The following is a 14,649-nucleotide window of genomic DNA, read 5'->3' on the forward strand; positions in this document are numbered from 1 at the left end:
CTTGTTAAGGCACTTCAGTTGTGTCCGACTCTGTGCAACCCCATGGACAGCAGCCTACCAGGCTCCCCTCTCCACAGGATTCTCCAGGCAAGAACACTGGAATGGGTTGCCATTTCCTTCTCCATTTTTTGGTCTGCAGTAAACCATTATTGCCATTTTCAAATTAGCTTGCTGCTGCTGCTGCTGCTAAGTCGCTTCAGTCGTGTCCGACTCTGTGCGACCCCATAGACGGCAGCCCACCAGGCCCTGCTGTCCCTGGGATTCTCCAGGCAAGAACACTGGAGTGGGTTGCCATTTCCTTCTCCAGTGCATGAAAGTGAAAAGTGAAAGTGAAGTCGCTCAGTTGTGTCCGACTCTTAGCAACCCCATGGACTGCAGCCCACCAGGCTCCTCTGTCCATGGGATTTTCCAGGCAAGAGTACTGGAGTGGGGTGCCATTGCCTTCTATGGGGTCGCACAGAGTCAGACACGACTGAAGCGACTTAGCAGCAGCAGCAGCAAGCTAATTTGAAAATGGCAATAATGGCTTCTATAGGCACTTTGCTGCTTTTCACATATTAACTGATTCAAACAACCCTGTAAGGGGGATCTTGTTGCTTTGTTTTACAAATAGGGAAAATGAGACTCTCTGAGATGAAATATGGAGAAGGCAATGGCACCCCACTCCAGTACTCTTGCCTGGAAAATCCCATGGACGGAGGAGCCCTGGTGGGCTGCGGTCCATGGGGTTGCTAGGAGTCAGACACAACTGAGCGACTTCACTTTCACTTTTCGCTTTCATGCATTGAAGAAGGAAATGGCAACCCACTCCATTGCTCTTGCCTGGAGAATCCCAGGGACGGGGGAGCCTGGTGGGCTGCTGTCTCTGGGGTCGCACAGAGTCGGACACGACTGAAGTGACTTAGCAGAGAGATGAAATAAGTTGCCCACAACAGGAAGGGCCACATATGGTGAGATTCATACCCAGGTTGTTTAACGTTGGTTCAAGCACATCTTGACAAAAATTAACCCGGATTCTTTTCTTCCGGCTGTGCCCTGTGGCTCATGGGATCTTAGTTCCCTGACCGGAGTTTGAACTTGAGCCCCCTGCATTAAAAGTGTGAGATCTTAACCACTGGATCATCTGGGAAGTCCCTAACCTGGGTCATTTTTAATTAGTTCCAATTATTAACTATTCATTATACTGAGCCAGATTTTTTTAAACATCTGTCTTCTAGCTATTCACGAGAAAAAAGTAAACTGTCTTTCATTTGAAATTAGCAATTAAAGAAAGCACTCCAACCCTTAGGGTTTTTTTTTTTTTTTTTTTTTTTTAATTCAAAAAAGTGCAGTTTGTAGGCCACTGGTTGCCTGTTTGGTCTCTATATGGTTCACCACTTGGCTCCTAAGGACATGTGGACATGTTTCGGTTTGCCAGAGTCCTACAAGTCCAGTGTCTGGACTTGAGTATTCTAGTCTAATCTGATGGGCTCAGATTGCAGAGGAGTTCTAGTCTCCTTTTCTGTATGGCCTTCATGTGTAACCTAATCCACCCCCACACCCCCCTCCTTCCCCCCACTCCCATCAAGTCAGTAGGTGCCATTGCTATCAATCCTGTTCACATGTAAAACCGTTAAGATGCTTTCTAAGTATTGCAGTCCCTACTGGGTTGAGCTTGGTTTTCAAATCCAGGTGCCAGATTTTATTTTGTCCCTGTTCTCTTTGTTAGCTTTGGCCCATTCTTACCTACTATCTGAACCACTTATTTGGCACTTATTTGCCTTGTATTGCCTTGATTTTAGAAATCTGTGTGTTAAACTTGTTTCTTTTCTGCCCGAATTTCCTGATACTGGACATGTGAAGGTGGATTAGCCCAATTTCCTACCTGCAGTGAATTGTCCAGTCAGAGTATGAGGACATACCTGGGGAGAAGCTTGGTGAGCTGATCAGGCACCACTCAGCATGGATAGCTTCAGATGCTAATTGCCTGCCTGAGTCTAAGGAGCACTGATATTTCCACCTGGATAGTATCTTTGCTCAGATCCAGCATCCAGCTGGGAAGAGTGGCCTCTGAAGATAGGATGTGAATGACTTGCCTTAAATGTTATCCCAGAGTGCAGAGCTCCACCCTCAAGAAATAACAACATTAGATGAAGGTCCATTAAGGTTTCCAGTTACTGTTTTAGAAGGGAGTTGGGAGCTGAGGACCAGGGTCACAGTAGCATTGTTTCTTCTCTGACATCATTATTCTTGTTATTATTTTTCTGTTTCCCGGTAGTGGTTAGCAGCAAAAGCACTAAAAAGAAAGAAACTTACATGCTTTGCTTGGAGCTAGCAAAATGTGAGGTGCTAGAGCAACTGTGCCCTTTTTCAACCAAGATTGAAGGGAAAGGACCCCAGATGGTATAGTGGGAAGTTGGGGGCTGAGAAGAGAGAAATGGTTTGAGTCCCTGGTATATGCCCTAAAGAAGAGAATCAGGAGCTATCTTGGGCCTAAGCAATAAGAAAAAAGAAACAAAGACTCATGAAATATTTGTAATCAGGAGACAAAAAAACTGACAGTATAGCTAGGACAAGTAAAACATTGATATGGGGATGTTTAGAAGAAGGGGTCCCAACCCAGCCTAGAGAGAGATCAGGGAATATTTTTAAGAGAAAGTGGCCCTTAGTCTGGGTCCTAAAGGACAAGTTAAGGAGGGGAAGAGGAGCTCCTTGAAAGACCAGATGATGAACACAACAGAGGCGTGAAGCTGGGGACTGCAGTGGGTTGGTACTACTGGACGGAAAGGAGGGAAAAGACTGTGTGTCAGGTATTCATAGCATCTGATACACACAGTGTGCTGGTAATGTTGTGGGACTTGGATGCTAGGACAGGCCCCGCTTCAAAAGGAAACCCTGCGGACTCAAATTTCATAATGGGGAAGGAGTTATTGTAAGCACCATTAGGTCTCCCAGGCGTCCAGGGAAGCCAAAGAGATGGCAGCATCACGAAAAACCTCATTCTCCTCTCTGCTCATCTGCTCCATCCCCTTTGCCCCTCCTGGCCTTCTCTGCTTTTGCTTATTGTCTTTATTCCCTCATGGCTTTTCTTACATGCAGCTCATATGACTGACTGCACCAGCTCCTGAATCTGTAAGATCTTTCACCTCCTGGATGAAGACCTGAGGGAGGAGTCAGGAAGGCACTGAGGTGTAGGTTATTGGACAGGCTGGGCTACCAGTGCCCTTTATCGTCCTGCCTTGGCCAGGGAGGGGCTGGGGCTGGGCATGGCACAGTGCACGATCTCAGGAGTATATCCTACAGCCAGGGCTGTGAAATGGGCAGAGCGGGCACCCCAACACATGTGTAGTTTGTCCACTCTAAGGTTTGAATTAAGACGTACTTTTTTTTAGACATATTCCTAATGCCCTCTTAACAGACTACAGTGTAGCGTCAACTAACTTTTAAATGCACTGAGAAACCAAACAATCTGTGTGACTCCATTTCTTGTGATACTTGCTTTATTGCTGTGATGTGGAATCAAACCCACAATAGCTCTGAGGTATTCCTGTGTCTGAGTTACAGTTTGACCGCTTCTAGTAACTATCCTGAGAATTGTCAAATTCTGTGTGACTGGGTAGGGCCAGAAAAGTGATTTCAGAAAAGATCCGTAAGTTGATGGTCCAGCTCTAGACTGAACAGAATTTTTACTATCTTTGTGAATTCACCTTCCATTTATCTTTTTGTCTAGATCCAGTGAATTTTAGGTTCACTGAGAGCCCTAGTATTTTGTTTTGGAGGGTGACAGAATATGCTCAGGGGTAGATTTTCTTTGCCAGTAGTTTATTTAACACCGGTCCACTGTGGGAGTTAAAGTAATTTCATAAGCCAGTAACATGCTGATGCTAGTAAAGAAATAACATAACATATTCCAAACCAGTGGTAGATTACTCACAGTATTGTTCCAGGCACAGGGAGATGAAAGGAATACAGTTCAAATTTAGTCCCAGGTGTACCTTTATATGAATTGGCACTGGGTGAGAAGGCTTTGCCAATCAGGAACTGAAGTTCAGCTACCAGCTCAAAAATAAAAGTCAGTTGTTGCTAGAAAACTCCAGCACTGGTGGTTATGGGCAGGCTGATCTTTGCAGGGCCGCTAAACATTTTGTCACCACTGCTAAAGGAGTCAGCTTTACCACAGCAGAGCTAATGTCCCTTCTCTTCAGAGACAGCTGCAGGGTTTGACACCACTGCCCACCAAAGAGTTGGCTTGGTCACTGCAGAAGCAAGTGGCTCACAATCTTCGGAGAGCAAGATCAGCAAAGGACAGCTTTGCTCAGATGGAAACTTGGATATTCCTTACACAACACTCAGTATTTATAGTCTAAATGTCCCCTCACCATGCTCCCTTCTTTATCTGTTTTTGCTGATAAGCTCCCAGCAGGAGCTACTCGCCTACTGACCTGTTAATGTGTATGAATGACTACACATAATATCCTGATAGACTTCATTCGTTCAAGCTGGATATAGAAAAAGGCAGAGATCAAATTGCCAGCATCCATTGGATCATAGAAAAGGCAAGAGAGTTCCAGAAAAACATCTACTTCTGCTTTATTGACTATGCCAAAGGCTTCAACTGTGTGGATCACAACAAACTGTGGAAAATTCTTCAAGAGATGGAAATACTAGACCACCTTACCTGCCTCCTGAGAAATCTGTATGCAAGTCAAGAAGCAACAGTTAGGGCTGGACATGGAACAACAGACTGGTTCCAAATTGGGAAAGTAGTACATCAAGGCTGTATATTGTCACCCTGCCTATTAAACTTGTATGCAGAGTACATCATGTGAAATGCCAGGCTGGATGAAGCACAAGCTGGAATCAAGATTGCCAAGAAAAATATCAATAGCCTCAGATACGCAGATGACACCACCCTTATGGAAGAAGGCAAAGAAGAACTAAAGAGCCTCTTGATGAAAGTGAAAGAGGAAAGTGAAAAAGCGGGCTTAAAGCTCATCATTCAAAAAAGGAAGATAATGGCATCTGGTCTCATCACGTCATGGCAAATAGATGGGAAACAATGGAAACAGTGACACTTTATTTTCCTGGACTCCAAAATCACTGCAGATTGTGACTGCCGCCATGAAATTAAAAGACTTTGCTGCTTGGAAGAAAAGCTATGACCAACCTAGACAGCATATTAAAACACAGAGATGTTACTTTGTGATGAAGGTCCGTCTAATCAAAGCTTTGGTTTTTCCAATAGTCATCTATGGACATGAGAGTTGGACCATAAGGAACGCTGAGCACCGAAGAACTGATGCTTTTGAACTGTGGTGTTGGAGAAGACTCTTGAGAGTCTCTTGGACTGCAAAGAGATCCAACCAGTCACTCCTAAAGGAAATCAGTCCTGAATATTCATAGGAAGGACTGATGCTGAAGCTGAAGCTTTAATACTTTGGCCACCTGATGGGAAGAACTGACTTATTGGAAAAGACCCTGATGCTGGGAAAGATTGAAGGCAGGAGGAGAAGGGGACGACAGAGGATGAGATGGTTGGATGGCATCACTGACCTGATGGACATGAGTTTGAGCAAGCTCTGGGAGTTGGTGATGGACAGGGAAAAGAGTCGGACACGACTGAGTGACACAACTGAACTGACACTTCATTGTTATCTCAAAACAGCATCTTCATTTAAGTCATAAATAAGTGAGTTTGAAGTCATAGCAAACCAATACACAGCGCTGAGGGTAGTTTCACTGCTCCTGAAAGGTGGCACCTGATGTACTTTTGACTGAACTTACAAGACAAGAAGACATTTCTTCCTTCCTTTCATTTCTTTTTCATTTAACATCACTCCAGCATCATGTCATCGTTGCTGAAGATACAAAGGTTAATAAGACACCAATCTAGGGCCCCCTCTATCTAGTAGGAAAAACAGATGTGGGAGGAATGGTGCCTTAGGCTGAGGGGTGGTGTTTGCATATAGCACAGATGTGGAAATCTGGGTTGCTTTGGGAGGCAGAGAGGGAAAGGGGATGCCAGTTGACAGTCGAGTTGTAGAGGATCTTACATTTCCTTGTATTATATCCTGCATGGTGGGCATGGAAGGGCACAGGACAGTGGAGAGTTCTAAGCTTGGAAATTAAATGACTAGCAGTAGCAGCGGGGAATGGTAGGAAAGATAGTTAGAAGTGGCAGGATAGAAAGGGAAGTTTCTCAAGTTCATTTGAAATGCCAAAACAGTTATATAATCCAGAAATTCTCCTCGTTATTGACTATTTTTGGCATAGAAAACAACCCCTTACACTGTTTACCTCTTGCTTTTTTGTGCAGACTTTTAGAAAACTAGAATATGGTGCTTTCTGTAATTCACAAATTAGCTGATGGGCATTTTCATTTTTGCTTAATCCTCCCAGTTGCCTTTCTGCTTCCTTTTCTTTCTTTCATGGGCACCTCATTGCCTATGACTTGAGTGACTTCTGATTGGTTACATGGTGGTTCATCTGACCTGGTAGCCTTGTTAGATAAGCAAGAATCAGCTCAGTCATGGGGTACTGTTGTTTTGCCTTCCCATTCAGATTGAAAGATGATGACAGTGGGGACCATGATCAGAATGAAGAAAACAGCACACAGAAAGATGGTGAGAAGGAAAAAACGGAACGAGACAAGAGTCAGAGCAGCAGCAAGAGGAAGGTGAGTTCTGTGTTGTGCAGATGTCATTGCCTTTGGACTGGGGACTTGGTGATCTTGTGAAATCTGAAGGATGCTGGATGCACTTGATGACACCCTGTTTTGTAGTGTCTGATTTTGTTCTCTAAAAAGATTGTTGCATCACTGGAGTTCATCTTGGGACTTTGAAGGTTCCCCTTGCCACAGGATCTTGAGTTCTTGCCTTGCTTTCCAACATTCTCCTAGCCTGAGGTGGGGAGATTAATCCTGGAATTTAGCAAGGGTGTTAGTTGCTTCAGAAGCTGCTGTTCCGTATTTCAGTCCTGCCCATCACTTAGAATGTTCGACTCTTTAGTCGGTAATAATTCAGGCTGAAAGTGACTTGGAAGAGAGGAATTTTAGCGAACGAGAGATAGATCTCTCAGTTTCTTTCTTGAAATATTAAAGCAATTACTAATTCATTTATTGCACAATATTTACTACATTCCAAATACAGGCATTTTACATGCTAGAAGGACACAGGTGAGTGAGCCTGAATCAAGGCACTTACATTTAACAGTAGCAGTAATCCTAGGATCTGTCATTTTTTGAGTACTTCCTATGTGTCAGGCATGGTGCTAAGCACTTCACAGCTGTTAATTTGATCCTCTCAGCAGCCCCATGAGGGTGGTCATTATTGTTTTCCCTATTTTACAGATAAGGAACTGAGGCACAAACTGGTTAAGCAACTTGCCCAGTGTCATGAGCCAGTAAGTGATAGGGTGTCATAGAGGAGGCAGTGTTTGGCCTGGGAATATGTTGAGATGAGATATAAGCATAATACTCATGGTAGGAGGTAGAAAGTTACGAAAGCATTAAGAACACAGAAAGTGTTACAGGAACTTAGAGTTAACCACTAATTTACCATGTAAGTGGAATCTTGAGCCCATTGCAGGTAATTGAGGATGTATCCTTTTTAATGGAGGTGGTAAGGGGTAACACTGGGAAATGTTTTCTCAGTCTCAGAGCATGTGGAAAATGCCCAGATTAACACGCCTCCTTTGATTCACAGGCTGTCGTCCCTGGGCCGGCCGAGCACCCACTGCAGTATAACTACACTTTTTGGTACTCCAGGAGAACCCCCGGCCGTCCCACCAGCTCACAGAGCTATGAACAGAATATCAAACAGATTGGCACCTTTGCCTCTGTGAGTACTGGGTGGTTTAACGTAGTAAGCTTTGGTAGTACATTCTTGTCTGTATTTACATTTTTGTGTTTATCTACCCTCCTGGTAACCTACATAGGACTCTGGTTTCCTTAGTTGACTGACCTGAGTCTGTAAAGCTAAATTGGTTCATTCTTCTATTTCTCATTATATATCCGTAGGCAACATATGTCAGAATCAATAAGTGCATAAATCGTGGAATTGATCAGATGGGGACAGTACAAAAACACTGGTTTGTTTAAGTAGGTATTTATGGAGTCCTTTCTGTGTGCAAAGTGTTATGGGAGATACAAAATTTTATAGTACGTGGTATCCTCATGAAGCTTGTCAGTAAAATTGAGAATAAAATTTAAAAGTTTTTGTTTTAATAACCTCACATCGGGTTTCAGATATGTCAGTGATTACACATAAACTAGCGTCTTTGTTCTGTGTTCAGAAGGAAAAGCAAGTCTCTGTTTTTTTGTGGGCACTGTCAGTACAGTGAGCCCACGCACTGTCTCATCTTCCTCACAGAAAACTAGAGTTGTAAACCGTGAGAGGCTTGTCTGCGACTAAAGCCAGTCTTGTTTGGTGAAGATTGTTATGTATTTCGTACAGTTGATCTGTGGGCAGAATCAAATGCAGGAGTCGTTATTTTCTTGAAGTTATTAAGGTATTCGTTCTGTTTAAAATGCAGACACTGGAAAAGGAAACAATAATAGACAGTAAACTTTAAAATAAATTAGTAAAGAGGAAGGACACACAATAATAGTCACTTATATAGTTTCCTTTGATCGTTATGATGGCCCTATGAGGTCAGTGATGTTATCCATATTTTACAAATGAGAAAAATGAGACTTGGGTTAAGTATCTGATCTGAAGTCTCAAGTCAGTTATAATTGACTGGATTAAGTGGAGGAACCAGTATTGAGACTCAGGTTGGGTAGGCTGTAAAAACCACCTTCCAAAGCCTACATTCTTTCAGTCTTCTGTATACCCAAATGCATGCCAGGATGCTCCAGTTTTTCAAAGTGTTTGTTTACCAGACAGGCTATATTTATTAAACAGATGCATATATAATGATAATCATATCATCTGATTATGTTGAGTTGATATTTCAGCCACAAGCAAAGATCTTGTATTAGTTGGCCTGTGCTCTCTTATTACTGTTAAATTAAGACTTTTTTGAATTATTAGAAGTAGCTGTGCACGGGTACATATTTGGTTCAAGAAAAGTTTGTTGAATGAATTTGGGGCATAATAGTGTTCTAAAATGACTAAAAAAACCTTGCCCTTAGGGAAATAAGACATGCCCAGGAATTTCTAATACAGGGAGGCAGTTTAGGAGGTGCATAAATAGCTAGAGTGCTCTTGCAGTTCAGAGTGAAGGGATTCATTTCAGCCTGGAGAAGCCTCTTTGGGAAGGAGATGGGTTTAAGATTGAATTCAGAAAATTTGAACAAGTGATGAGAGGAAGGAATTCTTGGAAGAGAGAACAATAGAATTAAAAAAAACTATCCATGTCATCCTAACATTCCTGAATCCACAAAAATTTTGATAGCTTGCTAGACATTTCAGGTAAAATGGCAGCCATAGTGTTATGAACAACTGGTTAAGCACTTAGGATCAGAGAAGAAACTGAACTCTGGGGAATCAGCTTTCATTCAGGATTTTGTTCAATTATTTTAGCATAATTATAACTACTTCTAGCATTTTTCTTTCCCACTTAAAAAAAATATGTGTGAATTTTCCCAGCTTGTACAAGGAGAGTTTTTGTTTTCTTTGGGCATATATGCTAAGTTGAACAGTTCGATCATCAGCATCATCTTGGGTTAATGCTGCTTTATACTCACCAGTGTCATGTAAGTCGAGGCATTGGGAAGTGTCCCACAATATTCCTCACAGAAAAGTAGTTACGTTTTGAAACTAATGATGCTAAAGTAGTATTTCCCACTAGTCCTCGGTCCTAGTATTTGACACTAGTTAAAAGTTCTTGAGGTGACTAAGAAAACTATATCTTGAAATGAAAAAAGCGTTGGACTCGGGGATCACAAGTGTCATTCATTCTGCTGCTTGACTGTGAGCTGGGGCAAGTTCTGAAACCGTTTTCTCAATTATAAAGCAAAGAAAGTAGTCGAGATGATTTCTAAAGTCTTTTCTGCATTCCATGTTCTGAATCTAAACATTGATTTTTTGGTTTCAGTTGAAAGTTTTAAAAATGCAAGTTGCCTTAAGAGAATGAAAAAAAAAAGTTTTAATACTATTTCTCAACCTGCCTATTATTTCATCTCTGTTGTGATTTGGGTATAGAATTCTGGCCATAAGATTGTAGAGAATGGCTCTCAGATTGGTGGAGACCAAACTGTTAATAAAGCAGTGCTCCACTGGAGGATTGGGGGTGATTGGTATGCTCTGTCCCCACCACTTCCATCAAGTCCTTATTCACAGTGAGCTACAGTTTCTAGAAGGCGAGCTTCATTTCTTTGCACTGTGTTAGAGTGGGGAAAAGATTATTGCTCGTTGTATGCATAGGACCATTCACTGACCCAGATCCCTGGGTATCATTAAGCATGGCACTCGCTGAGGTGAAATACTGTGATGAAGTCCTGCAGATGGCTTCGTTCCTAATTTCCTTGTAACATGAGATGTTTCCCGTGTTTCTGTGCTCTAGAGGATTGAGAGGCACAGCCATTTCACACAGTCTAGGGTTTCTCCTCAGTTGCTATCCACATCCGGGAGTGTGACCTGAATCTCTGTCTGCATGGTACCTGTTTTTACCTGCACATTATGGAATCTTGCTTCATGTTTATTTAGAGTGTCTTCAGCAGTTTCTTGGCAAATACCAGCTGTTTTCTTCAGACTGTTACACATTTTTTCTTTACTTGGAAAGTGTGCACTTGACTGCCCAGTACTTTGTAGGTGCTCTCTGTGAGTTGCAGAGGAATAGGAAAGTAATCAAGGGCTTCCCAATTGGGAAGCGCCACTAGGCGCTAGTGGTGAAGAACCCGCCTGCCAATGCAGAAGATGTCAGAGATGTTAATTCGATCCCTGGGGTGGGAAGATTCCCTAGAGGAAGGCATGGCAACTCACTCTAGTATTCTTGTCCTGGACAATCCCATGGACAGAAGAACCTGGTGGGCTACAGTTTGTAACGTCCCAGAGAGTTGACCACAACTTGAGTGAGTTAGCATGAACGCATGCTTATGCACAGGGAAGTAATTTCTTATCAAATCACTAGTGAGAAAAACAGAAATAGTGTGATAAATATAAATAAGCATACATTTTATAGAGAAATATGTATATTTTCTAACAGGACTGTGAAGGAGGAGTAAAGAGAAATTTTATAGCTAAGAAGAGAGAATTAAACCCTGAGTGAGGAAGCTAAGGCCTGCTTGGTTTTTGGACCATCTGGGCCTTAGCAAGGGCACCATGGTATGGAGTAGTGCCTGCGGTTGATTCTGTCACTTAATGCTCAATAACTATTTCTATAGAAATAAAGTGTACTTTAGTGTAGCTAATGCTGTATTTTGGCAGTAAACCTCTGATCAGGAAGTGCCCAAACTTGCAGTTATAAATAAGTCTTGGGCATGTACTATAGAGCACAATGACTAGTTAATTCACAATGTTAATAATACTGTATTTTTTTTTTAAGTGATTTGGTTCAAGCTGAGGTTATGTGGCCCTGAATATACCTCAAACCTAAGTGGTTTTTATTGTGTAAAACAAAGTCCTCCTACAGCATGTGGTGATTCTCCTGCGGCTTCCACAGGAGGATGCGTATTGACATTTTACCAACTAAGGCTCCTGGCTGAGGCTGGGCAATTCTCGCCTAAAGAGTTTATTCTTGTGTCAACAGTATGACATTATTCTTTTATCAAAACAGATAGTCTGCTTCCCTTCTAGATGTTGTTCTTCCCCCACAATCCCCAGAATGAACACCTGTCCTCCAAAAAGTAGAGCCTCTAGCAGAGTGTCTTCCGTGGTTATGCTCTTCTCTTAAATCTCACATTCACCCAAAGAAAAAGAAGGCGCCTCTCTTGACTCTGCTGTCTTCTCTCTGCAGGTGGAGCAGTTCTGGAGGTTTTACAGCCACATGGTGCGTCCCGGGGACTTGACAGGCCACAGCGACTTCCATCTCTTCAAAGAAGGAATTAAACCCATGTGGGAGGTGAGAACTGAGAGCCTTAGACTGTTTTTCTGAGGAAGTTTTCTGTCTTTCGGGGGGTTTTTGTTTGTTTGGTTTGGGGGTTAGTGCCAGGTGTTGGTTAAAGTCTTCTTTGAAAGCTGCATAACAGTTTGGTACATCCTTGGAAATGGGAACTCTAGGAAAAAGCCCCGATTCCATTGTTCGTGTGGATGGTTTTCAAAGGTTGTTTTCTCACTAACATGGTGTTAGAGCAACATTGAAGGATTTTTTGGGGGGGGGATTACTCTTCCCATAGATGGGGAAACAGTGGAAACAGTGTCAGACTTTATTTTTTTGGGCTCCAAAATCACTCCAGATGGTGACTGCAGCCATGAAATTAAAAGACGCTTACTCCTTGGAAGAAAAGTTATGACCAACCTAGATAGCATATTCAAAAGCAGAGACATTACTTTGCCAACAAAGGTCTGTCTAGTCAAGGCTATGGTTTTTCCAGTGGTCATGTTTGGATGTGACAGTTGGACTGTGAAGAAAGCTGATCGCCGAAGAATTGATGCTTTTGAACTGTGGTGTTGGAGAAGACTCTTGAGAATCCCTTGAACTGCAAGGAGATGCAACCAGTCCATTCTGAAGGAGATCAGCCCTGGGATTTCTTTGGAAGAACTGATGCTGAAGCTGAAACTCCAGGACTTGGGCCACCTCATGCGAAGAGTTGGCTCATTGGAAAAGACTCTGATGCTGGGAGGGATTGGGGGCAGGAGGAGAAGGGGATGACAGAGGATGAGATGGCTGGATGGCATCACCGACTCAATGGACGTGAGTCTGAGTGAACTCCGGGAGTTGGTGATGGACAAGGAGGCCTGGCGTGCTGCGATTCATGGGGTCGCAAAGAGTCGGACACGACTGAGCAACTGAACTGAACTGAACTTCCCATAGACTAGTTTTATGTGTGTGTTATACATTACCATAGTATACATATGGTTAAAGTGAGTAAAAATAAGCTTAGGGGCAGTCACCGGAGACCCAGAGCTGAGCTCTATGATCTCTTTGCTGTAGTCCATCTTTTCTGTGCTGATGCCAGAGCATTCTTCCAGAAGACAGACATGATCACACACACATGTGCTATGCTGTGCTTAGTCATTAGTCACTCCATCCTGTCTGACTCTTTGCGACCCCGGACTGTAGCCCACCAGGATCCTCTGTCCACAGGGATTCTCCAGGCAAGAATACTGAAGTGGGTAGCCATTCCTTCCTTCAGGGGATCTTCCTGACCCAGGGATCGAACCCAGGTCTCCTGCATTGCAGGCTGGTTCCTTACCATCTGAGCCACCAGGGAACCCCCGCCCCTGCCACACACAAACACACCTTAATTAAAAATCTTATGCAGTTTTCTGTTGCACACATGATCTTACTCCTAATTACTTTTCAGCACTTGTCACCTGTCCTCTCTAGACCCTCCCTTCAGTGTAGCTAGATCTTCCTCTTTGCATCTCTGCCTCACAGTCAGTGTTTGCACATAGCCATGTCCTTCCCAGTGCCCACAGAGCCCTTCACCTGGCTAACTCCTGTGTCCCTTACAACCCAGCTGAAATGTTTTCCTTTTCCTGGGTGTTTCTGACTGTCTTGTTCTTCATAAACTTCCTGTATGTATCTCTGTTACAGCGGTACTTGTCAGACTGCACTACTGCAATTAGTTTTCTTGTTTGTCTGCTTCACTAGACTGGATCTGGGTAGAGACTGTGATGTCATGTCTGTATTTGGGGACATGGTGACACTTGATAAACTTTTAGCAAATGAAGTAAGGAATGATCTGTGTTTGAAATCTGACATTATTTCATTTTGATGTAGTTTTCAAAAAAGAGGGTTGGTTGGTTGGTTTGTTTTGGCCACACTGTATGGCTTGTGGGATCTTAGTTCCCCGACCAGAGATTGAACCTGGATCCTGGTACTGAAAGTGCTGAGCCTTAACCTCTGGACTGCCAGGGAGTTCCCAAAAGAGGATTGGTTTAAAGGGTCTGTGTGGCTGTTTTTCTTTAATGGCTGGTTGCAAGGATCCCCACCTTGTGTTTCTTTTTTCTCGTTTCTTCCTGTAGTCCTACCACATTTTCCTATAGAGTTGAATAGTTGGAAAACAGCAAGACTTCTCAGTGATCATGGATCCTTGGCCCTAATGCTATGAGACCATATTTTAACTTTTAATACTTTTTTTTTTACAGGATGATGCAAATAAAAATGGCGGAAAGTGGATAATTCGACTGCGGAAGGGCTTGGCATCCCGCTGCTGGGAGAATCTCATCTTGGCTATGCTGGGGGAACAGTTCATGGTTGGGGAGGAGATCTGCGGGGCTGTGGTCTCTGTCCGCTTTCAGGTAAGCCGCCTCGCGGGCAGGTCTGCTTTCATGTGTGTCACCTCTGCTCTTCTCACTGCCTCCAGTTTCCTTTGATGAATCCTTCTGTCGTCCCTCCTATAGGAGGACATTATTTCCATATGGAATAAGACTGCCAGCGATCAAGCCACCACGGCCCGCATACGGGATACGCTTCGGCGAGTGCTTAACCTACCTCCCAACACCATTATGGAATACAAAACCCACACCGACAGCATCAAGTATGTGTTGTGGGGGATTGGGGGGGTGTGGGGCGTGTCCCTGAGTTCAGCAAAAGTAGGTCCTTAGTCGGGTCCAGAGGAAT

The 14,649-nt window shown here is 43.3% G+C and overlaps 1 protein-coding gene across 3 annotated transcripts in view; it reads left to right on the forward strand.

The window, feature by feature from the left end:
• The window catches only part of EIF4E2 (eukaryotic translation initiation factor 4E family member 2), a 32,494-nt gene that overhangs the window by 3,441 nt on the left and 14,404 nt on the right, over positions 1 to 14,649 (forward strand). For all 3 annotated transcript variants that reach the window (XM_027516535.1, XM_027516542.1, XM_027516528.1), the window contains exons 2-6: positions 6,541 to 6,655; positions 7,683 to 7,817; positions 11,878 to 11,982; positions 14,175 to 14,327; positions 14,430 to 14,566. In XM_027516535.1, the coding sequence (XP_027372336.1) occupies positions 6,541 to 6,655; positions 7,683 to 7,817; positions 11,878 to 11,982; positions 14,175 to 14,327; positions 14,430 to 14,566 (645 nt within the window). The remainder of the gene's footprint in view (positions 1 to 6,540; positions 6,656 to 7,682; positions 7,818 to 11,877; positions 11,983 to 14,174; positions 14,328 to 14,429; positions 14,567 to 14,649) is intronic.

The sequence above is a fragment of the Bos indicus x Bos taurus genome, chromosome 2, assembly GCF_003369695.1.
Source record: "Bos indicus x Bos taurus breed Angus x Brahman F1 hybrid chromosome 2, Bos_hybrid_MaternalHap_v2.0, whole genome shotgun sequence".
In the NCBI taxonomy this organism is placed as follows: domain Eukaryota; kingdom Metazoa; phylum Chordata; class Mammalia; order Artiodactyla; family Bovidae; genus Bos; species Bos indicus x Bos taurus.